Here is a 25355-nt window from a genome sequence, read left to right on the forward strand (position 1 = left end):
GGGGCTGCGACAGCTGGCCAAGCCCTTGCCATGTTCTCCCCAGAGCCGGGACCTGTTCTCCGCAGCCCTGGCTGCGAGCCACCCCTCTAACAGCCCCAGACCGAGGCTGGGCTCTCCCGCCAGCCGTCAGAGGGGAATCAGGCTCTACCTCCCGGGGTAACCGGGCTCCGCCAGCAGGTCCTGACTCGCCCCACGCGCACTGCCCACCTGCTCACATCCAGCGCCACGACCGTATGGAGGGTTGGGTCCAGATACCTCGGCGGAGCGAGCTGGGGCAGTGGCAAAGGCGCAAAGGGCAAGCCCTGGGGGCCCAGAACCACTTACGAGCTCCTGAATCCGAGCCTCCTGGGCCGCCGCGACATCCCCGCTGTGCTTCAGCTTCTCCTCCGACGCCAGCAAGCTCTGCTCGAGTTCCTTCACCTGAGGGGGAAGAGCCTTCTTTCATTCAAAAGAAGCTGAAGCGTGGTTAACAAATGGCTTTAAAAAATCAAATCCATTTACATCGTAAAACGGGTACATTATAGAAAGTTTTAAGTTAGAAAAAAGACACCGATACATCTACCATTCTGCAATGCCACCAGTCTAACGTCTTTTCCTCTGGTGCATTTTTATAACATTTTTTTTTTTAAGCAACTCTGTACACAACTCTAGGAAAACTATGCATTTTTCCTCCTCACTCAAGGTTCCTTCTGCGTTCCCACGTGTTCTTCAGAACTTAGATCGTTTGTCTCAAGGACACCTCACAATCCACTGAACCACGGCCGCCGGTGCTGGCCCCGTGGCGGTTCCCGCTTGCCCATCTGAGACGACACATTAGTGAACGTCCTCACCCAACATTCGGTGACCTGGTTTGAGCCACTTCCTTAGGACACATTCCCGGAAGTGGGATGACTGCTTGTGGCACAAACTTTCACTCATTCCACAGACATCAGCCCGTCTGACTTGGCAGTGGGCCGGGCGGCTGTCCCGCAGACAGGACCACACCCGGTCCACCCCGCTGGATGTGGCTCTCCAACGGGGCATTCTGATCGGGTTCGAGCCACCTTTGCCCATCTCCCTGGTAAAGTCCTCTTGTTTGTTGAATAAGGTCTGACCTTGAAGTTTATTATTAAAACATAAACACAAGGGAAATTGCAGCTTTGTCAAGGGGAAGTAGGTACCGAATGAGGGAAGGTTACTTTCAGGTCTCATGGTTCCTCATAAACATTCACATGGAAGACTGAGCTGAAGCAACCCCCGGAGAACGCTGTATTTCCACAGAGGAGGACGGTAATGTTACTCATCCAGGATCACGAATTTTATTAGTGGTAGAGCCAGAACTGAAGCCTAGTTTTTTAAAGTCCTGGGTTCAGAAAGCAGCTACCCAAATCTCAACTTGGAGGAAGCACTCAAGAAAGATTCAGATCCTCCAGAGATTAAGCACAGAGTTATAATATGACCTGGCAATTCCATTCCTGGGTATAAACCCAAGAGAAATGAAAGTAAAAGCTCACACAAAAATCTTGTTCATAGCACTACGCTAATATTTATTATTCACAGTAGCCAGAGGGTGGAAATAACCCAAAAACCATTGACAAATGAAGGGTTTGGGGGCACCTGGGTGGCTCAGTAGGTGAAGCGTCTGCCTTCGGCTCAGGTCATGATCTCAGGGTCCTGGGATCGAGCCCCACATCGGGCTCTCTGCTCAGCAGGGAGCTTGCTTCCCCCTCTCTCTCTGCCTGCCTCTCTGCCTACTTGTGAGCTCTCTCTCTGTGTCAAATAAATAAACAAAATCTTTAAAAAAAAATGACAAATGAAGGGATAAACAAAACATGGTACATATGAAGGAATGAAAGCTTTTTTAAAAAAAAAACTTATTCAGCCCTGGGGCACCTGACTGGCTCAGTGGTACAGCATATGACTCATGATCTCGGGGTCATGAGTTCGAGCCCCATGTGTGGTGTGGCATTTAATTAAATTTTAAAAAAGGGCTTATTCAGCCTTAAAAAGGAATGAAATTCAGACACATGCTACAACATGAATGAACCTTGAAAACATATGTCAAGTGAAATCAGCCAGACACAAAAGGTCACATACTGCATGATTCCGCTAATATGAGATTACTAGAGTAGTCAAATTTATAGGGATAGAAAGTAGAATGGTGGTTGCCCAGGCTGCAGGTGGGAGAGAGTGGGAAGTCAGTATTTAATGGGGACAGAATTCCAGTTTGAGAAGATGAATACGTTCTGGAGATGATGGCGGTGATGGTTACACAACAGTGTGAATGTGCTTCATGCCACTGAGTTGTACCCTAGAAATGGCTGAAATGGTAACTTTTATGTCATGTTTATTTTATTGCAATAAAAAGATATTCAGAAACCGAACTGAATTCTAATAAAACAAAGCAAGCTGTACTGAGAAATACAGAGCTTCAGGCATATTTATCAGGAGATAAGATTTTTAAAATGAGCTAAGTATTTGCTCTGGTCTGAGTGTTTGCGTGCCCCCATATTCATGTGGAAATCCTAAGGCCGGAAGTGACGATGTGACGGTAACAGGAGGTGGGGCCTCTGGAGGCGCTTAGGTCATGAGGGTGGATTCCACATGATGGGATCAGGGCCCTTATGAACGAGGCCCCACCTCGTTCGTAAGAACAAGGATCTTAAGATCCCTTACCCCTGCCACCACTTCACCCTCACCCACTGGCAAACAAACAAACAAATGGCTGGACGAGGCAGCCATGCAGATGCAGAACCCCGCATGCGCTCTGGGGGAGTAGAGCATGGGGCAGCCCATGCAGGAATGTTCTTGTTCTACTTAGTCCCATTAGGTCATATACATTCTCTGTCCTGGAGGTGACAGGGACAAGGCTGTTGGGTGCAGTGCAGCCTGTGGCGAGAGGGGGCGGCAGCTGCGGCAAGCTGGATGTCCGGCATCTGGTAGATAGCCACCAGGTAGAGCAGCGAGCACAATGACGTGGACACGGACCCAGCGGAGTGGGTGAAGGGGACCGTGTGCGTAGCACTGCAGCGCTTACATAACTTGCACATGTGCACACACAGCAAGGCCGCCCACTTTAAGGTAACCCCACACACAGGGATCTGTATCAACTCCATCAGAATGGGTTCCAGTGGGAGGGAAGGGAACGAGGATAGAAGGGAAGAAGCAAGAGATGCTATGTGGAACCATGGTGCCGATGAGGCAAGAATGAAGGTAACACGGGCCTGCGGAAATTAAGAGCCAAAACAGTCGCTTCCAAAGAAAACCTCTGAGCTCAGCGGATTCTCCCCCAGTGATGTCCAACCAAGCTACCACCCAGACACAGAAATCCCTGCGAGTGAGGTCAGTACCCGAGTCTCCAGGACGTCAATGGCCTTGGCCTGGCTGCTTCTGGCTGCCAAGAGCTGCTGTCTGGTATCCTCCAGATTCTGCTCAGCAACAGTTTTCTGTAAGTTGAAAGACGAGTAAATGAAAACAGTCATTTTTCCACTGAATGTTTGTTGATGTCTACTATAGACTGTGATTTGTTCCGAGGCACAGGGGACACAAAGGCATTAAAAATAACAGCTGAGATAAAAATTCACATATCATGAAGTACACATAGATCAATCTGACATACTCCTTTGACCTTGAGCCTGAGGCAAAGACTAACAAAAAAATTAAGAGAGTGCAATTAGTGCCTGTGAAAATGCCTAGAGCAGGCCACTCACTGCCTCAGGAAAGTGGGTGGCTTCCTAATTCACAGGCGGCCTGGGGTGGGTGGATGGGAGCACCAGGCGGAGTCATGATCAGTGGAGTCGTGAAACAGCCCGGGACACTCGGGGAGCTACAACTTGCAAAAAGCTACAGCAATAGTGGATTCAGGTCAAGAAGTAAGACCAGAAAGTCAGGCAAAGGGGCAGATCATGGGAACCTTTTAATGCTGCAGAAAAGAGTCTGAATTTAATTCGGTAGGCAATATTTTTTATTTTTTATTTTATTTTATTTTATTTTATTTTATTTTTTTTAAAGATTTTATTTATTTATTTGAGAGAGAGACAGTGAGAGAGAGCATGAGCGAGGAGAAGGTCAGAGAGAGAAGCAGACTCCCCACAGAGCCGGGAGCCGATGCGGGACTCGATCCCGGGACTCCAGGATCATGACCTGAGCCGAAGGCAGTCGTCCAACCAACTGAGCCACCCAGGCGTCCCAAATTCGGTAGGCAATATTTTTTAAAGTGGGGTTGTCCACACACTGGACAAGGTTAGATTACCTTGGTGAGGGAGGTAGGTGGTTGTTAACCTTGAGGTCTAACATCCGGCCTACTGAAAACGGGATTCCTGGCAGCAGGAATAGACTCTACACAAAGTGCCCAGGTACCTCCTGTGCACACTAAGCTTTGTAGTAATGACGATGGCCCAATACTAAGGACCATGATATTAAGAGCTGAAATACACAGAGACCCTACCTACTACGTTTTAGAGTTTCATTCCACACACTTCACATATTGTAACTCCTTGAATCCTAACAATTCTATCGTTTGGTACAATTATCCGCCCTATTTCACAGAGGAGAAAACAAAGATTGAGTTACTCGCTCTAAGTCACCAATTAGTAAGTATAAGATACGAGATACAAACCTAGGTAGTCTGATTCTAGGAATCAATTTACACCCCAAACCCAAGCTAGACACACTGTAGGCTGCAGGGGAGCTGCGGAAGAAGGTTAAGGGAGCGAGGCGGCCAGGAACAGCAGCTTGGCAGTGGGCGCAGTGGGCGCGGAAGACTGCCTCGGGGGTGAGGGAGGAGACTGCGGCTGCGTAGGCCAGTCTGGAGACCCTGCTCGGGACTAGCCCAGAGTTGCTGGAAGCCCTGAAGTACGACACTAGCAGTGGAGATGGAGATGTTTAGCTGAAAGGAAGACAGTGAGGATCTAATCTAGGCCCAAGGCATTGGCTTTGTCACCTTTGTCACGGTGAGGTCAGTCACTTGGATACAAAGAGGAGGAGGAACAGAATATGGGCAGAGAATGGGCTCAGGCCTGATAAGAAAGCAAGTTCACCTACACCACTGGGGAAAAGGCCAGTCTACTCAACAGCCTCGCTCAGGAAAGGGGGGTCTCCTCACTGCCGAAGGCGACTCTTGCTCACGCCATAGGCATACAGTGACGACTGGCAGGCAGCCACTGGAAACTGCGTGTGGAAGAGAACAGGGTGCTAAGACAAGACAGCCCAAGTGGCATAAATCACCAGGTGGGTGATGCCACTCATTCCTGAGCACCTCTGAATGAAGCTCTCCTTTTGCTGAGGAGAACGTGGCACACACAGGTGACTGTTTTTGCTGTAAGCAGGACAACCAGAAGTTAGAGGGAGTGCTCGTCTCTCCCAGCTGCTCGTGGACCTTCTGGCTCTGCGGCTCTGGGACTGTAGGAAACCTCCAGGATTCCCACCCTCCCCAGCAGCGGCTGTCCCAAGAGAGCGCCTGTCCCAAGTCACCTCTTTCAGCGGTTCTTGCACGTGTTCTTCTCCTGGTAGGTTCTGCTCTAGTCTCTTCTCCAAGGACGAGACCTTCTCCTGCAAATGGGTGATGAGGGTTTCCTTCTCTCGAGTCTCAGCAGTGGCCTACAAGTGAAAGCAGAGATTACATTACACTATAACCCCTTTCTCCCTCCTACTTCCTGTCTCCTCTTGGACCATCACGTTTCCCCGAAATTCTGTTCTCAACTGCCTCTCAGAAGAATACACAGCTATGAAATCTTCCTTGAAAAGGGACACAGAAGATGCCAGACCAGAACCCAGCACCACCCTGTGCAGCAAGAAACAATCACTCGTTCAACTAAGCAAATGACGATGTGGGAAAGAACAAGGGTATGACCTCAGTGGAATGCAGCCAAGACCCCGAGAAGATGCTCGTCTTCTTTAAGACAACCCGTTTGTACTGTCGTGATCTACTTCCTCTACTCTCACTAAGCACACATTTAATTCTACTAATCCATCCAACAGGACCTACGTCTTTATCCCAGATGCCAAACTTGGCAGAGGTAATCCCACTCAAGAAGGTCCCCACAAGGGCGCCTGGGTGGCTCAGTGGGTTAGGCCGCTGCCTTTGGCTCAGGTCATGATCTCAGGGTCCTGGGATCGAGTCCCGCATCGGGCTCTCTGCTCAGCAGGGAGCCTGCTTCCCTTTCTCTCTCTCTGCCTGCCTCTCTGTCTACTTGTGATCTCTCTCTCTGTCAAATAAATAAATAAAATCTTTAAAAAAAAAAAAAAAAAAAGAAGGTCCCCACAAGCCCTACAAATGATCAACAGAACAATGTTCCTGGAAACGTGCGGCTGGGTGAAGCGCCAGTGACTGAAGGGGTAAGAGAGAACTTCTAAACCACAGGATCACGTTCACGCTGCCTCCCAGCACAGGAATCAGGGCAGAGCCACTGCACACCTCACACCCAGGCCCCAAACAAAGAGCCATCTACTTTATCTCAGGCTCTCTCAGGCAATGATGGTGGTGGCGGCAGTGGCTTGGGACTTGGTTCCTCTGTTACCAATTTTTTAGTGCTGCTTAACGTCAAAGCAGAGGATCCAGGAAACTTTGATTACACAAGTTCTTAGATCCCCAGTGGTCCTTGCATCCACTGAAGATGCCCATTCTCTTCCTCTCCAAAAAAAAAAAAAAAAAGAGATTGTATAGGGGATGCCTGGGTGACTTAGTTGGTTAAGTGTCTGCCTTCAGCTTGGGTCATGATCCTGGGGTCCTGGGATTGAGCACCGCATTGGGCTCCCTGCTCAGCGAAGAGTCTGCTTGTCCCTCTCCCTCTGCCCCTCCCCTCAGCTCGTGCTCTCTCAGGAAAAAAAAAAAAAGTCTAAAATAAAAAAAGTTCCTATAGCATCAACATCTTATGGTGAAGACCTGTACCTCCTCACAGGCACTCTGCTTCCTCACTTTATGCTTCTGTTGATGTATCTTGAACTACAGACTTTTTATGTTCAGCTTGGAACCCAGCCAATCTCTCCTTAGAATAAAATGTAGCAACTTGGGCTTAGGGTTTTAGGATGAAGCACTTGCCATTCTAAATTTTCACAGGGGGGCACATGGGTGGCTCAGTGGGTTAGGCGTCTGACTTCAGCTCAGGTCATGATCTCAGAGTCCTGGGTCTGAGATCCAGACCCAGGATCTGCATCAGGCTCCTCACTCCCTGTTGTCCCCCTTGCTCTGCGCCTCCCGCACTCATGCACGCGTGCTCTCTCTCTCAATAAAGTCTTTAAACAAATAATTCTCACATGGGTGAGAGTACAGGCAGTAGTGGATTCCAGAGATTGAACTCTCTAGATTCAAGTTTCCATAATTCAGTAAACTTTTTTTTTTTTAAGATTTTATTTATTTGACAGAGAGAGAGGGATCACAAGTAGGCAGAGAGGCAGGCAGAGAGAGAGGGAAACAGGCTCCCCACTAAGCAGAGAGCCCGATGCGGGGCTCGATCCCAGGACTGAGGGATGAATGAGGAATGAGCATTCTGGGTAAAGCGCAGCACATGCAAAGAGGTGAGGGCCAAGTTCAGCATGACTAGGAAACAAGGAGAAGAGGTAAAGACAACTCCAAGTCTATAACTTAGCTGCCTGGTGAAACGATATCACGACACCAAACAGAGAAGACAGGGAGAGAGAGTTTGATAGGAAGAAAAACAGTTTGGCCATGACGGCCAGTCATGGTGGGTCTCTCACTAACAATGCAATCTCCTAATGCGGAGCAAGATACGGCAGCAGCAGCCAGAGTGTGCATAGCATGAGGAAGCACTGCCCAAGCACCCTGGTCCTTAAGACAGCCCTTCACTGTGTCCATTTATAAGGACACTGAAGCTTAGGAACTAGCCCAAAGGCACGGGCCAGTGATAAATAAAAGATTCAAATTCAGGTCTTCTGGAGCCAAAGCCTATACTCATTCTACTACACATCTATGCGAACTTGAGAGATACAGGTGATTCTACGGTGAAAACCAAAGTTTTGGTGTTAGGCAAAGTTAGGGACAGAAAAAGAATCAGTCACCAATTTCCATTTAGTCTTCTTGTACACCATATCCCATATGAAACCCCCCTCTCCACTCTGGGTGCTTTACTTCAGGCCCCCAACACCTTATATGCTACATTATTCTTAATGGTGAGAAACTCAAAGCTTTTCCATTAAGATCACGTACAAGGTAAGGATGTCCCCTCTCATCAATCCTTTCCAATACTGTATTAGAAATCCTTGCTAATGTAATCAGATGAGAAAAGGAAATACAAGTACATAGACTGGGAAGAAAAACCTAAAATTGTCTTTGTTAGTAGATGACATGATCAGCTATCTAGAAAAATCCAAATAAGTTGGCAGAAAACTCCCAGAAATAACAAGTGGTTACATAAAGGTTGTAGGATACAAGGCTGTTATACAAAAGCCAACTGCTTTCCTATGTACCAACAATAAACAAGTGGAATATGAGATTAAAAACACAATTACCATTTATATCAGCACCCCCCAAAATGAAATACTTAGGTATAATCTAATGAAATAGGTGGAAGATCTATGTGAGGGACACTACAAAACGCTGATGAATAAAGAAGAACCAAAAATGAAAACTAAATAAACGGATAGTCCATGTTCACAGGTAGAATGACTCAATATTGTTAAGCTATCAGTTCTTCCCAACTTGATCTATAGATTCAATGCAATCCCAATCAAAACCCCAGCGAGTTACCTTATGGATACCAATAAAATGATTTTAAAGTTTCTATGGAGATGCAAAAGACCCACAAAAAAACAATACAATATTGAGGGGGAAGAACAAAGTTGGAGGACTGAGGCTACCTGACCTCAAGACTTATATGAAATTGCAGTCATCAAGACAGGATGGTATTGGTGAAAGACAAATAGATCAGCGGAACAGAAGAGAGAGCCCAGAAAGAGACCCCGACAAATATATTCGGTTGATTTTTGACAAAGAAGCAGAGGCAGTACAATGAAGCAAAGACAGCTCCTCAACAAATGGGGCTGGAACAAATGGCATCCACAGGAAAAAAATGAATCTAGACGTAGTAACCTTATATTCTTCATAAAAATTAACTCAAAATGGATCACAGAATAGTAAAACTCAAAACTATAAAACTCCTAGAAGATAATATAAGGAGAAAACCAAATGACCATGGGTATAGCAATCATTTGTTGAATATATCACTGAAAAATAAATAAATAAATAAATAAACCACCAAAGGCATGATGCACAAAGGAAATTACTGATAAGCTAGACTTCACTGAAATTAGAAACTTCTGCTCTGCTAAAGACAATGTCAAGAGAATAAGAAGTCAAGCCACAGACTAGGAGAAAATATTTGCAAAAAACTTACCTGGTAAAAACTGCTATCCAAAATATAAAAGAAACTCTTAAAATTCAACAATAAGAAAACAACCCAACAGAACAAGGCAAAAATAAAAAAGGTGTAAGAATCTGAAACAAACAAAACCATCATTATTCACAGATGACTGCTACTTAAGAAACTCAAAAAAATCTGTAGACTAGTTATTAAGCTTGTAAGAGTTAATAAATTGCAAAAATAAACAATACATAAAAAAGTAGTACCTCAATATGCCAGCAACAAACACAGAAAGTAATTTTTATTTTTATTTTTTTTAAAGATTGTATTTATTTATTTGAGAGAGAGAGAGCGCATGAGAGGAGAGAGGTCAGCAGAAGCAGACTCCCTGCTGAGCAGGGAGCCTGATGTGGAACTAGATCCTGGGACTCCAGGATCATAATCTGAGCCAAAGGCAGTTGCTCAACCAACTGAGCCTTCCAGGGGCCCCAAAAAGTAATTTTTAAAAAGACACAATTTGCAACTGGTATAAAAAATAAAGTACCTAGGAATAAATTAAACAGTAAATAATAAACTTTAATGAAGAAAATCACAGAATCTTATACGCATTAAAAAAAAACAGATCATGTTCTTGGATAAAGAAAACTCACACCATAAAGTAATCACTGCTCTCCAAATGGATCTACAGATTCAATGCCATCCAATCAATATCCCCCAAAAATTTTTTGAGGAGTCTGACAAGCTGTTCTGTGAAAGAACAAGGGCCAAGAATATTCAAAATACTCATAAAAAAGAATTAGGTGAGTGGGGTGCCTGGGTGGCTCAGTGGGTCAAAGCCTCTGCCTTCAGCTCAGGTCTTGATCCCAAGGTCTTGGGATGGAGCCGGCTCTCCGCTCAGCGGGGAGCCTGCTTCCTCTTCTCTCTCTGCCTGCCTCTCTGCCTACTTGTGATCTCTCTCTCTGTCAAATAAATAAATAAATACTTTAAAAAAAATAAAAGAATTAGGTGAGGAGATTTATCTTATCAGACACTAGGACTTGTCCTGACACCATAGCTAGTAAGGTGATGTACAGTATCATGCAAATACCACAGAGGCGTGTGGCCCGAAGCCCAATAGTTCCATGTACACTTGGAAACCTGAACATGACAAAGCTGGCGTTGCAGACTGGCGAGAAAAGAACAGATTTTTCAGTAAATGGTATCACATTTTTTTTTTAAGATTTTATTTATTTATTTGAGAGAGAATGAGTGAGAGAGAGCATGAGAGAGGAGAAGGTCAGAGGGAGAAGCAGACTCCCCAAGGAGCTGGGAGCCCGATGCGGGACTTGATCCTGGAAGTCCGGGATTGTGACCTGAGCCAAAGGCAGTCGCTCAACCAACTGAGCCACCCAGGCGCCCCACATTTTTTTTTTTTTTTAAAGAGAAAGATCCCCTTCTCAAACCAAATTCATAGCTTAGGTGTATTAAAGACTTGACTGTAAAAAGCAAAACTATAAAACTTCCTATATAACAATATAGGAAAATAGCATTATGATCCTGGGTTAGAAAAGATTTCTTTAAAAAACCAAAAGTGGGGGCACCTGGCTGGCTCAGCCAGTAGAGCACGTGACTCTTGATCTGGGGGGTCATAGAGTTCAAGCCCCATGATGAGTGTAGAGATTACTTAAAAAAACACATAAATGAAATGGAAATCCCACTGAACAGGGGAACAATTATTTTAACAGTAAATAAATAAAAATAAAAAAGCTAAAGTGTGAACTTAAAGGAAAATAATAAATTCAACTATACTAAAATTAAGAGTGTATTTTCATCAGAACAGATCATAAAGGGTGTGAGAACAAGACAAAAACTGGGAGAAGACATTTGCGACCCATATAACTAACAAAGGAGCATGGCAGCTAGGATATATATAATGAACTCCTACAATCAAGGAGAAAAAGAAAACGCAGAACAGGCAAAATAATTGAATGAGTACTTCACAGAAGAACAAGAATGACCAATAAGCATGAAAAGATAGTATTACCTCATAGTAATCTGAGAAAAGCAAATTAAAATCAAGTTAAGAGGGGCACCTGGGTGGCTCAGTGGGTTAAAGCCTCTGCCTTTGGCTCAGGTCATGATCCCAGGTTCCTGGGATCGAGCCCTACATGGGGCTCTCTGCTCGGCAGGAAGCCTGCTTCCCCCTCTCTCTGCCTGCTTCTTCTCTACTTGCGACCTCTGTCTGTCATATAAATAAACAAAAAACCCCACAAAATCTTTTTAAAAAATTTTAAAAAATCACGTTGAGACAATATTTCATACTCACTAGACTGGCAAAAAGTTAATGTCTGATAATACACCATGGTAGCAAGGAAACGGAATAAGTCAAGCAATCCCTTATATGCGTCTGTGGGACTGTGTGAATTACTATAGATACTATGGAAAAAAAAAACTAGGCATTATCCAGAAAAGTTGAAAAAGTACGAAAGTTTTTTTTTTTTTTTTTAAAGATTTTATTTATTTATTTGACAGAGAGAAATCACAAGTAAGCAGAGAGGCAGGCAGAGAGAGAGGAGGAAGCAGGCTCCCTGCTGAGCAGAAAGCCCGATGTGGGGCTCGAACCCAGGACCTGGGATCATGACCTGAGCCGAAGGCAGCGGCTTAACCCACTGAGCCACCCAGGCGCCCCGAAAAAGTACGAAAGTTTTTAAAAAGATTTTCAACTTTTTTTAAAGGCTCCCTGCTGAGCAGAGAGCCTAATGTGGGGCCTGATCTCAGGACCCTGGGATCATGATCTGAGCCAAAGGCAGACACCCAACCAACTGAGCCACCCAGGCGCCTCTCAAAGATTTTATTTTTAAGTAATCTCCACACCCAGGTGCCTGGGTGGCTCAGTTGGTTAAGTGACTGCCTTCAGCTCAGGTCATGATCCTGGGATCCCGGGACTGAGTCCCACATTGGGCTTCCAGCTCCAAGGGGAGTCGGCTTCTCCCTCTGACCTTCTTCCCTCTCATGCTCTCACTTTCCCTCTCTCTCTCAAATAAATAAAATCTTAAAAAAAAAAAAAAGTAATCTCTACACTCAGTGTGGGGCTTGAACTCACAACCCCAAGATCAAGAGTCTCACATTCTACTGACTGAACCAGCCAGGCACCCCCAAGCTTTCCACATCTTAAATGTACTCTAGAGTAACTTGCACAGGTAGATGAAAGTTCGTAGCAGCCTTGTTGGTAATAGTAAAAGACCAGAAACACTGCAATGTTGATGGTCAATGGAACGGATATATTTTGGTAACCTCATACTACATAGTTGAGGAAAGAACAAATCACAGCTGCATGACCTGTATGCACGTTTTTTAGGAATATAATGTTGGGCACCAAAAGCAAGTTTTAAGAATACCTACAGCATAATTTATGTAATTTTTAACAAGCATGAGAGACAACAGAAGATACATACAGTTTAGGGATAAAATAATAGTAAAATTATAAAGCAAGAACTAAGAAGGGAATGGAACAGTTTCTAGATTGTTTACAAAAGAAAAAGAAATGGGATGGAACAGTGAACGGCACATGGGGAAGCTCAAAGGTAAGCCTATTATTCTTTTTAACCTGTGGGTTAGCTACATAGGGGTTCACTACCTTGTTACACTTGCTACCTGAAATAAATGTTACATCTATTCAATAGCGATAAGGACAACAAAAAAACTACTCAAAACTCATGATCTTCATGAAAAAACTGTCTTTCCTCTGGCACTCATAGCCCAATGACTGACACCATCAGCCACTCAGTTGATCAATCATCACCAAAACTTCCTTTTCTCTTGTTCTTCTCCTACATCCATTACATTAGCAAGTGGGTCAGTCTCCTCACGATTTCATCAATCTGTCTACTCCCCCATTATCTTCATTGCCACTCTTGTCAAAGCCACCATCTCATGCTTGGACAGGTACAAGAGCTTCCTAACTGGAAACCCATTCAATGGTTGCCTCCCCAACCAACCCATTCTTCTCTCACTCAGTGTGTCCTCTCCTCCAGTTCCCTGAATGGGCTCATCTTTCTACTGCCTCAAGGTTTCTGGGTTTATGGTTCAAACTGCTCACTGTTCTTGCTTCAAATTCTCTTCCACTGCCCCTCCCCAGCTCAAATGTTACTTCCTCAAGGGAAGTATTGTCCGACTCCAAGGCTAGATCTGATCTGATGCCGTTAAAGGATCCCACATCATCCTGTAGTTTTCCTTCACGGCACACATCACGGTTTGTAAGGGGTATACAGACTTTTCACACAAATCTTACTCTACTGTAATGATGCTCTAAGTTTCTGCTGCACTTGGGACTAGCAGTTCTCAAGGGATGAGGGTAGGGTTGGTCATACCACCCCCCAGGGGGTATTTTTTCATATGATGGAAGGGCATGACTGCCAATGCCTGAAGGTGCAACCGGCACTAAGACCGCAGAGGCCAGGAAAGCTGAGTGTCCTGCAATGCGTGGGACAATCATATGGTACAACTGTTCTATTCAAAATGATGGGAAGAAACATACCACTGAGGAACACTAGTCTACAGTCAATAACAATATTTTTTATTCTTTATAGTCTCAAGACAGCACAGACCTATAATAGGAGGGAAATAAATGTATGCTGGCCAAATGAACAAATGAATTATAAGGATTACCTTTTTTTTTTGAAGATTTTATTTATTTACTTGCCAGACAGAGACACAGTGAGAGAGGGAACACAAGAAGGGAGAGAGGGAGAGGGAGAAGCAGGCTTCCCGCCAAGCAGGGAGCCCATTTCGGGGCTTGATCTCAGGACCCTGGGATCATGACCTGAGCTGAAGGCAGACGCTTAACGACTAAGCCACCCAGGCGCCCCAAGGATTATCATTTGGAACAAACTGGATTAGGCCACATCAACCGCGAATGCTACATTTTCTTATGTTCAAGGCCCACCATGTAGCACTTAAAGACTAATCTGAGCAGATCAAATGGCGTGCTTTTAGACTTCCTACCAGGACAACACTGACCTCTTCTGTTCAGCTGTGTGGCCACCCATGAGAAGGTAGCCTGGCTAGACTGGGAACTAGGGTCACATAAGCTGCAGGAGAAACAAGTTTCAGCAGCCAACCTGAGACAGAAATTTCTGACAGATTTAGTTTCTACCCCATTCATGAATCCTAGCAACCTGGATCCACTCCTAGTACTCCACTCACCTTCTGCAAATCCATGGAAAGCTGCTGAATGAACGCTTGGAGCTCTTGTTCCTTTTGCTCCAGGGCTGAGATCTTATTTTCGGCACCTGTGTTTGAAGCTGCCACTTGATCTCTTCATTGAAAGAAAGCAGACAATAAACACATTTGGAAATCTCATCTAAGAGACATTCTTCTACAGGAAAAATACAGATGTTTCTTTATATGTCAGGGCTGCAAATGCTAGTCATTGGAGGATTATCAATGGAGAAGACCCTTTGGCTCTTTCTGAAGTAGAAGCTTGGAGAAAAAATTCCACCCAGGTTTAAGCAAAAAATCGTGATCTCCCTTTGGTTACTCAATAGCTTAGAAACAAAAACATATCTGAATCACTTGGCAGGCTTGGAAGCTGAACTTAGGCAGGTGAAGGGGAGGGAGGGTCTCAAGCCCTGGGCAGGTAAGGACAGTCTAGAAGCCTTTGCCAGAACTGAGATCAGAAAGTGTTGCGAAGAGCAGTGGGGAGAGGCAGGCAAGCTGTAGCCAGAGCTAACACCGCTTCCCGTGGGCCCCACAGACCAAGCAAGAACCTCTGCTCTTCCAGCGCTGAGCAGTGTCTCTGCAATTCTTCTAGCTTCTGGCTCAAGTCTGATGACATCTGACTGGAGGTCATCAACTCCTCCCGGGTGTGACTAAGTTCTCTGGTTCGTGCCTCCAACTCTTGCTCCATTTTCCCCAGACTTTCTTCTTTTTTTAAAAGCTGATACAAAGATACAAAGTTTCACTGGGCCACTACTAAGAAATACTACTGAGACTTATTTTTAAAAATATGGACAAACAAGTCAAACTTTCATAACAATTTTGTGGGCTTATAAGGGGCCCAGTAGTAAGAAAGAAAAGGAAAATGAAGCACATTTCAAACAGAACTTCCCCACTTTGATAAATTGAAAAATAAACACATATGATTAATATCAAAGACTACTAGGGTATGTTCATCAGCAAATAGAGAGTGATAACTAGTAAAATCAGAGCAATTAATCATCTATAGAGCACGTAGCTATGAAAATAAAAATGCATACCATGTGCTTTACTTTACTTAGTTCCTGTTGCTGGAACCCCTCTAATTCATCCATTTCATCCCTCCTTTGGAAAAGATTCAAACTCTGGTTCTTCATTTCCTGTAACTGAGCTGTCAGAAACCTTTTCTCCTATTTGGAGGAAGAAGACATCATCTCAGGCAACGAAGACACCACAAATCCATATTATGTATGCAGAATGCTTTTAAATAAAATCTACAGAAAGTTTTAATTTTTATTCAGCAGAATTGTTATTTTTTTTAAGATTTTGTTTTTAAGTAATCTCCCCGCAATGTGGGGCTCGAACTCACAACCCTGAGATCAGGGACTGCCGGCTCCACTGAGCCGGCCACGTACCCCCAGCAGATTACTTAATAAAGAAAAATCTTTCGGGCGCCTGGGTGGCTCAGTGGGTTAAAGCCTCTGCCTTCAGCTCAGGTCATGATCCCAGGGTCCTGGGATCGAGCCCCTCATCGGGCTCTCTGCTCAGCAGGGAACCTGCTTCCCTTCCTCTCTCTCTGCCTGCCTCTCTGCCTACTTGTGATCTCTGTCTGTCAAATAAATAAAGTCTTTAAAAAAAAAAAAATCTTTCAAAAACTCTCTTGTTAGCAGACAATAGTAGATAACAGGAAGCTTTATGGTGATATGACCAATACAGCATTATCTAACCCTCTTTTTTTTTTTTTTTTTTTTTTTTGGTATCTAACCCTCTTTAAGTTAAAAATAAATGTGTTTTAAATGATCCAGCTGTGAATAAGGGGAGTAAGAGCAACAACTGCTTGACACTTAAAAGTTCTTAAGTTTGATTAGAAATCGCAGATCCTCATTTTCCCGGTCTGTTCTCAGTGGCATACTGAACTGGATGAGCAATGTGAGTAACTGGAGTAAGACTGAGTACCCTGAAAAAATGAGATGCATTTAAGTAGAACTGATGTCAGTTCGCAATTTCAGTTAGGAAGTCAACAAAAATTAGACATGACCTGGGCACCTGGGTGGCTCAGTGGGTTAAGCCTCTGCCTTCGGCTCAGGTCATGATCTCAGGATCCTGAGATCGAGTCCCACATCGGGCTCTCTGCTTGGCAGGGAGCCTGCTTCCTCCTCTCTCTCTCTGCCTGTCTCTTTGCCTACTTGTGATCTCTGTCAAATAAATAAATAAAATCTTTAAAAAAAAATTTGTAACGTATCTACGTCTGGTGGCATTTAATTCTAAAAAAAAAAAAAAATTAGACATGACTGGTGTCAGCAGGTTACAATTTACTAAATGACAGCTTCCCAAGATAGACTATTTTCAGGACAAACCCTGCTGCTACAGTTTCTAATTCCTGATTGAAAAGAAATCAAAACAGTCTAAAAATAACAGTTCCAAAAATGACAGTGGCTTCAAAGACCTACATAGATGTCTCACTGCTCTTCTGGGTCTAAAATATTTCCCAGTCCCTCTTAGGTCAGGGGAGAGGGGGTGGGGATAGCCTTAGTGCACTGACGGTGGTTTTATTTAGTTCAGTCCTGCATGTTTCCTTAACAATTTTAGAAGATAAAAAATAGTTCAATGAGAATTTCAACTACTATAATCTTATGAGTTTCTTTTAAGAAAACTTTAACCTAACCAATACCTCCATATTTAAGAAGACCATCATTAACACCATGTTCAGATTTTAAGCACAAGTTTCTTTGGGAGATAGCTTGACTTTTCTGTAATTCTTTCCTTACAAAAATATGTTCAAGCATTCTTTGATAAATTGATAACTAGATTTCTACAGAACACACAAAGAGAACTGGTTTAACTTGGAGTTTTATTCCAAGAATGCAACAACAATAAAACTCATCTGCTTAATAAAATGAACAGTATAAATACACGTGTGTGTGTGTATATACACACATAAATATATATTTAGAAACGAGGTTTTTAAATTCATTTTTTAAAAAGATTTTATTTATTTATTCATGAGAGGCAGAGGGAGAAGCAGGCTCCCTGGGGGGCCCAGTGTGGGACTCAATCGCAGGACCCTGAGATACTGACCTGAGCCAGAAGCAGACACTTAACTGACTGAGCAACCCAGGTGGCCGAACAGTAAATATATTTTGCAACTGAATTTATCAATCTAAGAAATAATTTTTTACCATGAAGACTTAATTTAGGAGTATTTGATGAAAACAAAAAATGAATTAGGTAGCAGCATATAATTTGGGCTGAGGGAGCGGACTTTTAAATTAAAATGTTTTTCTAACTATAGGCCTGAAATTTCATCTTCCTGTTCATGTCTGGGAGCCAGGAATACATTACATTAACACCTACACAGTGTTACACAAGCTATGGTGCTAGAGTAATCAATTTTCCTCGTCTGTGTTTAGCCAAGAAATGCTCTTATCTGCTCAATGCTGAGCCTTGAAAAATGCCCTCCTTCCCCACTGCCTCCTCAAAAAGTATTCCTAATATTACCACAGTGCCAATTAGGACTCCAGCAGGAAACAGATGGCAGTCTTGAATTGGGTATTTTGAGAAGAGTTTAATAAAGGGACTTTTGAAAGCTGTGGGTGGGTAAGAAAGCACAAAGCTAACGTGCTAGTAACAGTTGGGCAGGAAGGGGCAAAGGGATGTAGAGGTTACAAGAGACCCAGGAATATCCAACTAAAGCTGTGACCTTTGGCCATGGGATACAACTTACCTGAAAGGATCCCACATGGAGAAGGCTGGAGGAATAAATCCCAGAACCCAGTTGGAAACCAGAGGGCAATGGAGCCCGGCTGACGCAGTTTCCATCAGCCTCCAGGGACACAGAGAAAGGTAAGCTAAGGGAGGAGAGGATAGTGGGAGGGGCAAACAAAAGATATCCAGCATGCCCCTCAAGCAAGGGCACCCATGAGCTTTTCAAGTCAGTGTCAACTCAACCAGCACCCCAAGTCTAAGAGGCGGTAGAGCGATCTGTACACTGGGTACCGGAAAAGCCATTTTCCAAGCCCTGAGGAGAGGCCAACATTCATACTGAGATAAAAATAAAAGATGAACTAACCTTTTCAAGCTGATCCATTTTTTCTGACCATTCCTAAAATAAAACAACAAAAAAGTACAGTTTCCAGGGAAAAGTATCAGTAACATAAGGTTTTCAGAAAACAAAACAACCTAACTCCCCTGTAAAGCAAGCAAGCAACCAATCAAAACAGCAAATAAAAAACCCCATTAAGTTGGCTTAGTATTAAGAGAACCAAGAGTCCTAAAAGGAGAAGAAAATGAATTTTATAGAAACTTCTAGAACACAAATATAAACCTGCAGATTTTTACTAAGCGGAGCACCCAACAAAGCTGTAGTGTGGTGTTCTGATGCAGCTTTTCACTTTATTCCTGAGTGTTTTTCCATGAATACTATTATCTCTTGGGAGTGGGTAGCTGGGGCAGCTGAGTCGGTAACTATAATTGATATTTAGAAATTAATTTAATGAAGGTAAGAGGGACCATCCTCACCAGCCCCTGATAATTATTTTCCTTCTTATCTTGATTTTACCAATATGTTTTACGCCGTCTGGTATATGATGCCCCTTATTCACATATCACAGGAGGAAAAATAACCATCGGTACAAAAAGCCGTATTCCAAGTGCCTACAATCAGAATTCACCAATTTTAGATGATATCATCATTTATGTACATTTATACCATAGTTATCTAATAGGTATTGGTGAATAATGTCTTTTCCTGGCTAGCAAATATCCTAATACTCCCTTGAAAATACTCACTTTAAAACCAACCAACTCACCAACTATAGATGAATTATATATATATTCTTAAGAAACATAATAAATTGATCCTGTCTTAATAAATCAAGATTACCAGTATAATATCTTGATGTTTTTCTTAAATTTAAAATGCCATCGAAAGAAATATTTACTTCTTAATTACTGTAATAGGTGGTAATAGTACTATTTTCCTTTCTTATTGTTATTCATTCAGCATCTATCAATGGATGGTTCTAGTGAGATTACAGGAGTTCCTTCTGTCTAATTCACTGGGGTTAAAGACACTGGGGAACAGACCGTAAGACCTATGTACCTCATAGAAGCTGGGCTTGAGAGCATTCTCCACTCTAAGAGGCAAATCTTTGGGGTTTAGGGGTCAGGCCTTGAGACAGGTTTTTAGAGGACAGAGACCATTTCCCTTCTTTTGGGATACGCCACCAGATAGAACACATCATTTCCCTTCTCCCTGTTACGAAGTTACACAGAATGACAGAATGATATTCTCATATTCTGGATGCATCTCATGATTACAAATGTAAACTACAGAGCATTCCTTTTCTCCAAGGCTGCAGATATTTTCTACCAGGTTTACGTCACGATTTTTGAAATCACATCACTAAGTGAAATCTTTCCACCCGTCTTGGGTGTCACATATAAAATACCTGGTCCTTTCTGGCTAAGGCCAAAGCCAGTCCTTCTGCCATTTTGGCTCTGTTGGCTTGGAATGTCTCATTCTGCTCTTGAAATTTCCGCATGGAAGCTGTTAACAGAGAGGCTGTATTTGAGATGTGGCGATATTTCAGAAACGGCATGACAGATAGCCCATGTGACTATTCTACAACTGTAACCTAACAAAAAAGATCAAGGTCAAATAAGTGGATAATGAGACTGGGAAAAACCTGATCAGTCTCAACAACATCCCAGAATCTTTTGGGCTTAGCATTAGAGCATAGTTGTTATTTTGCTTTCTCTTATTCTATTTTGGTAATAAGCAAGTATATACATTTAGGAAGATGCCAAGAGGTAACTTTTTCAACAGTACAATGATAGTCGGTAGGTCGCTAGAAGAGGCTAACACTGTTGCTAAGTGATGGTCACTAGCATACTTTATCAGAATTAAAAATAAAATTCAAAACTACGCAAAACAAAAAACCTTTCTTTCACTTCGTTTTCCTTTAAAATTTTTTTAAGTATATGTTGATAGAAAACTTCTTTAGCATCTTTCTTGGATTGAATCCAAAGGAGAACATATGAATTAGGACAGACTAAATAAAATGTATGTTCTATTGCTGGAGAAGTGATGACAGCCAAAAATTTCCCCCCATTCTGAATACAGCAGCATGAAGCTATGGCTAGAACAAGGCTCCTAATCTAGGTTTAAGGGCCAGGCACCTGATTTTACTAAAATCTAAGGGCAGCCAATAAATTGGTGAACCGGATGAAGACAAGCTGATACACACAATGACCTTCTCCTAAGAAGCATGCCCGTAACACAACATTAACAGGAATTGTATGCTTATAAATATTAGACAAATGTTTTATCACTCTGATTAAGAAGTACACTTAAAAGATCTGAGCTATGATGAAGGACAAACTTAACCAATACACTATTGTTTCATTAAAAAAACAAAAAACAAAAAACTAAACCCTGAAAAGATTGAAAAAAAGCAGGAAAAAAAATACGTACAATCCTGGTGTTTTTCTAATGCAATTTCAAGCTTCTCTTTTATCTTCTGCAAGTTTCGGACCTGTTCAGCATAGTCTTGGGTGAGGAGGGTGACGCACATACCAGGAATGGACAAACATCAGGAAAGGAAGTTAATTAAACAAAAAAATGAGTGAAAATGATGATGATTTTCTCAACCCGAAAACCATTGCTGTTAAGGAAAGCTAGGCAGACAGCCTCCCATTAACAATGACCAACACAAGCAAACAGGTATAGTACAAACCATCCACAGTGTAAATGGTGAATACAAACAGGCAGGTTTATTTAGCCTGGATAGAGAGCAAGAAGTGGGCCTGGTCAGATCATCAGAAACGCCCTGCTCGTTAATTTCAAACCTCCGTTTTTACTTCCCCTTCCAGTATTTGCAATAGGATAGGCCAAAAGAAACTCAATGAACAGCTCACAGTTCGTACAGCTGAGTTAACAGTGGTTGGGACGATAGCAAACACCTTACCACAGGATGGTCTTTACCTTCAAAGTACTTAATTTTCTAGAAAAGTCAGCTTCCTTTCTACACGGGAACTGAGCTTCCTCTGCTGTATTAAAGGTGAAAGTCAGAATTAATTATCTGGGCGGCCAAAGAAGATCGTATGGTACAGTGGAAAAGGAGGCTTGGGCCAAATCCCAGCTCTGTCAGTCTGTAGCTGAGAGACTGGAAGCAAATTATTGATCCCAAGTATTAGTTTTGTTACTTAGCAAATGATAGTATTAATCGCAATGGCCGCAAACGCACTTAGTAAACTGCTTTCTGTGTCCTAATTAGATAACAAATTAGGTGTTTTTCTATGCCAGAAGCAGTGGACATGCTTCAGTAAGAGGTTCAGGAAGAGGTACCTGCTGCTGCTGTTGTTCATATGGAACCTGGAGGAAGATACCAAGGACACAACTGGGCTTTCTAAGTGTCCTTTCTCTGTCCTATCCCTTCCCTAATTTTAGTCAAGCCCAAATGATTCTTCCGTCTCTATGTCAGGGAAGGCATGTAGCTTTCTCCCCAACATTAAACAAAAGTAAAGTTATTTCACCTCTGTTCCTGATGTTATTTACAAGTAGGTATAATCGGACTGTAACAACTGAACTTAAAGAAGACTATAGTTAAGAGTATGGACTCTAGCAAGCAAATTTGGGTTTAGATCCGAGCTCCACCACTTACTGCTTCAGTGACCTTAACCTCGCTAAGCCTAGTAAGGCTACAGTGAGGACAAAAGGAGATAGCGCACCAACTGGGAGCTGGGAGCTATACTACGGACCTTTGATAACCTCACAAACACAAGTATTTGTATACAGTTTGGTGAGTTTTGTAGTCTACTGCTTTCACTCCAAGAAAATGTGCATAAGGCCAAGGGACAAAAAAGAAACACAGAAGCCATTGACCACTTCACAGGATGAAACTTTCAAAATGTGTCTGCTGGCAGAAACCAAAATAAGAAACTCACAACTCTATCACAAACGTGCCCTGCTCAGGCAAGGATATAATGGAAGTTGTGTAAATTGTAAACTGCACACAAAAGACATAATGAGAGTTACAGCTTCTATACAGGTGTTGAATATCACTGGAAAGTGGTCTAAAGACCCAGGACACTTACACAAGTGATATGCAGCTGTAGCTAGTGGCAACGTAGCCACTCTGGTGCTGAAGAATCCATTTGTTGGCCATTCCCTGTAAGTACTATCCCCTACCCTGACAGCTATGCTAACAGGTGGAAGATCATCAAATCTAGTCTATGTATACTTTTAATACCTTTTATATCCATGGCTAGAAACCTCAGGAGCAGAAAAACCCAACTTATTCTTTTTGAGTTTACAGTCTTCAGTACACTAACAAAAGGAGGGAACCAAAAGGGCACAAATTGCTCCATTTTGACTAAGAGTTACGTCAATATATAGCACTATCACCATAAGGTGACACTATATCGTTATTTGACATAGACAGAGGGTCAGCCAAGGACAGTGTTCTTTGCTTGCTTTTTATGAAGTCTTAGACATACCAGAAAGTCTGGCTTCTAGTTTCCGGATCTGTTCATTCCTTCTCAAGAGCTGGGATGAAAGATCTTCTCTGGAGCTGCTTCCATCGGAAGCCTGTTGAAACACAGACAAGAGGTCACATTCATACAGGGGTTTTCAGCAATGTGAGACCCCAATACTGAACCGGAAAGCAACAACTCTTGTTTCAGCTTTCATTATACTTTAAATGTGATCACTGAAGAGCTCCTTAACATACCTAGGTCCTAGCTTCTCTATCTGTGAAATAGGAGCAACACTATCCCCTTCTACAATGTGGAAAAGGTAGGAGATGCTAAACGGACTGTGTGTGTGTGTGTGTACACAGTATTAGAATAAATAGTGGCAAACAAATCCATTATGGTCATATCACACCAAGTACATAATACAAAGAATGTATTTTTAGTGATAAGAAAATCAGCCTCAGTGGCTCAGTCCGTTAAGCCGCTGCCTTCAGCTCAGGTTGTGATCCCAGGGCCCCGGGGATTGAGTCCCACATCACGCTCCTTGCTTGGCGGGAAGCCTCCTCCTTCCTCTACCTCTGCCTGCTGCTCCCCTGCTTGTGCTCTACCAAGTAAACAAATAAAATCTTAAAAAAAGAAAAAAGAAAATCATTTTTTTTTTCCAAAGGTGAAGTCCTGGCAGAAAAGGGCAGAAGGTTCTTTAACAAGGGGTCAAAGGCTGGTGAAGAACTCATCACTGACATTGATAAAGTTTCTGTCTAAATGCATCAAAGACTTTACCAGATAATACGGATTCATTTTAAGTTTTCCTTAATAAAATGGAGATCTCTCAAAAAAAAAATAATATGGATTCAATAATCAATATATTAATTAAACATTAATTTTCCCCAACAATCTATTTTACTTTAAAAAAAATTTTTTAAGATTTTCTTTGAGAGAGGTAGTGAGTAAGTGAGCACAAGCAGAGGGAGTGGCAGAGGGAGAGGGAAAAGCAGATGCCCCGCTGAGCAGGAAGCCTTGGGCTTAGCCTTGGGCTCAATCCCAAGACCTTGAGATCATGACCTGAGCTGAAGGCAGATGCTTAACTGAGCCACCCAGATGTCCCCACAACAATCTATTTTAAAATGTCTGGATACTACTATTACTTTGGGCATTGCTTACTACCGCTAACAAATAACTTATTTATCTTTTTTTTTAGATTATAAAATTTTTAAAAATGCAGAAGAGTAGGGAGAATGGTTTAATTAACGTTCTCCATCTACTTTAATAATTGCTGATGTTTTCCCCTATTTGCTTTATTATTTTACTGAAGTACTATAAATAACAGATATGACATTTTGCCTTAAATACTTTGATAAACATTTCCCAAATATAAGGTCATTTTCCTTTATAACCACAATGCCATTATCACACCTAAAAAATTTTTATCCAATATCTAGTCTTTAGACATGTTTCCCCATCTAATACCCAAAGTATCTTTAAAGGTGGTTGAAAAATTCACTTTATTTTTTATTTTTTTAAAGATTTTATTTATTTGTCAGAGATACAGTGAGAGGGGGAAGTGGGAGACGGGAGTAGGGGGAGTGGGAGAGGGGAGTAGGGGGAGTGGGAGAGGGAGAGGCAGGCTTCCCGCTGAGCAGAAAGCCCAACGTGGGGTTTGATCCCAGGACCCTGGGATAATGTCCCCAGCCAAAGGCAGACGCTTGATGACTGAGTCATCCAGGCCCCCTAAAAATTCACTTTAAATATTCACTTATGTGTCTAAACACTTGTCCAGTACAACATTTATTGAGACTTGGTTTAGTTTATACGTAAGAGGCAGTCTCTGGAGGTGGAGGACCTGGGTTAAAGTTCCATCCTCACCACTTAGAAAATAAGAACTTGGGCCCATTAGCCACCTTCTCTGTGCATTGATTTCATCCTAAGTAAACTATGACAATAAACATGATCAATCTCACAGAGCTGTGATGAGGATTAAATAAACACTTGTCAACTCCCTAAAACAGAGAATGGCACATAATTAGTTTCAATACTTATCCATATTAGAAGTTATGATTATTACTGTTAGTGAGACATCCGCTTCTCAGCTGTGCTAAGCACTGGGAGCAGTGGTGAAACAGAGTTCCCAACCTAGAACAGCAGGAGAAGCAGCTACTATTATGAAATGCCTGTTAAAGAGCCAGGCACTATGCAAAATGTTTTATTTATTAGGCAGAAGAGGTAACACTGCAGGCCTGCAATCACAATTCTTAGCAAGGTCTGTCTGCAAGGCCAGCCCCGGGGCTGAACTATGGGAACTTAGACTTTAAAGGGTTCCCACTGTTACTGGTAAGAAAGGTTCACTGTATCTAATCTGTTTGTGTACGAAAATATGGTTTATGCTGAACACCTGTTTTCCTTCCGGGAGTC

At 42.7% G+C, this 25355-nt stretch overlaps 1 protein-coding gene across 4 annotated transcripts in view; it reads right to left on the reverse strand.

The window, feature by feature from the left end:
* GOLGA1 (golgin A1) overlaps positions 1-25355 on the reverse strand; it is a 47503-nt gene that overhangs the window by 17267 nt on the left and 4881 nt on the right. For all 4 annotated transcript variants that reach the window (XM_047700006.1, XM_047700008.1, XM_047700007.1 and 1 more), the window contains 10 exons: positions 22971-23061; positions 20947-21021; positions 19922-20019; positions 18541-18573; positions 15533-15661; positions 15044-15213; positions 14481-14592; positions 5452-5577; positions 3330-3425; positions 325-420 (listed from right to left, as the gene is read on the reverse strand). In XM_047700006.1, coding sequence (XP_047555962.1) covers positions 325-420; positions 3330-3425; positions 5452-5577; positions 14481-14592; positions 15044-15213; positions 15533-15661; positions 18541-18573; positions 19922-20019; positions 20947-21021; positions 22971-23061 — 1026 coding nt within the window. The remainder of the gene's footprint in view (positions 1-324; positions 421-3329; positions 3426-5451; positions 5578-14480; positions 14593-15043; positions 15214-15532; positions 15662-18540; positions 18574-19921; positions 20020-20946; positions 21022-22970; positions 23062-25355) is intronic.

The sequence above is a fragment of the Lutra lutra genome, chromosome 13 (assembly GCF_902655055.1).
Source record: "Lutra lutra chromosome 13, mLutLut1.2, whole genome shotgun sequence".
Lineage (NCBI taxonomy): Eukaryota > Metazoa > Chordata > Mammalia > Carnivora > Mustelidae > Lutra > Lutra lutra.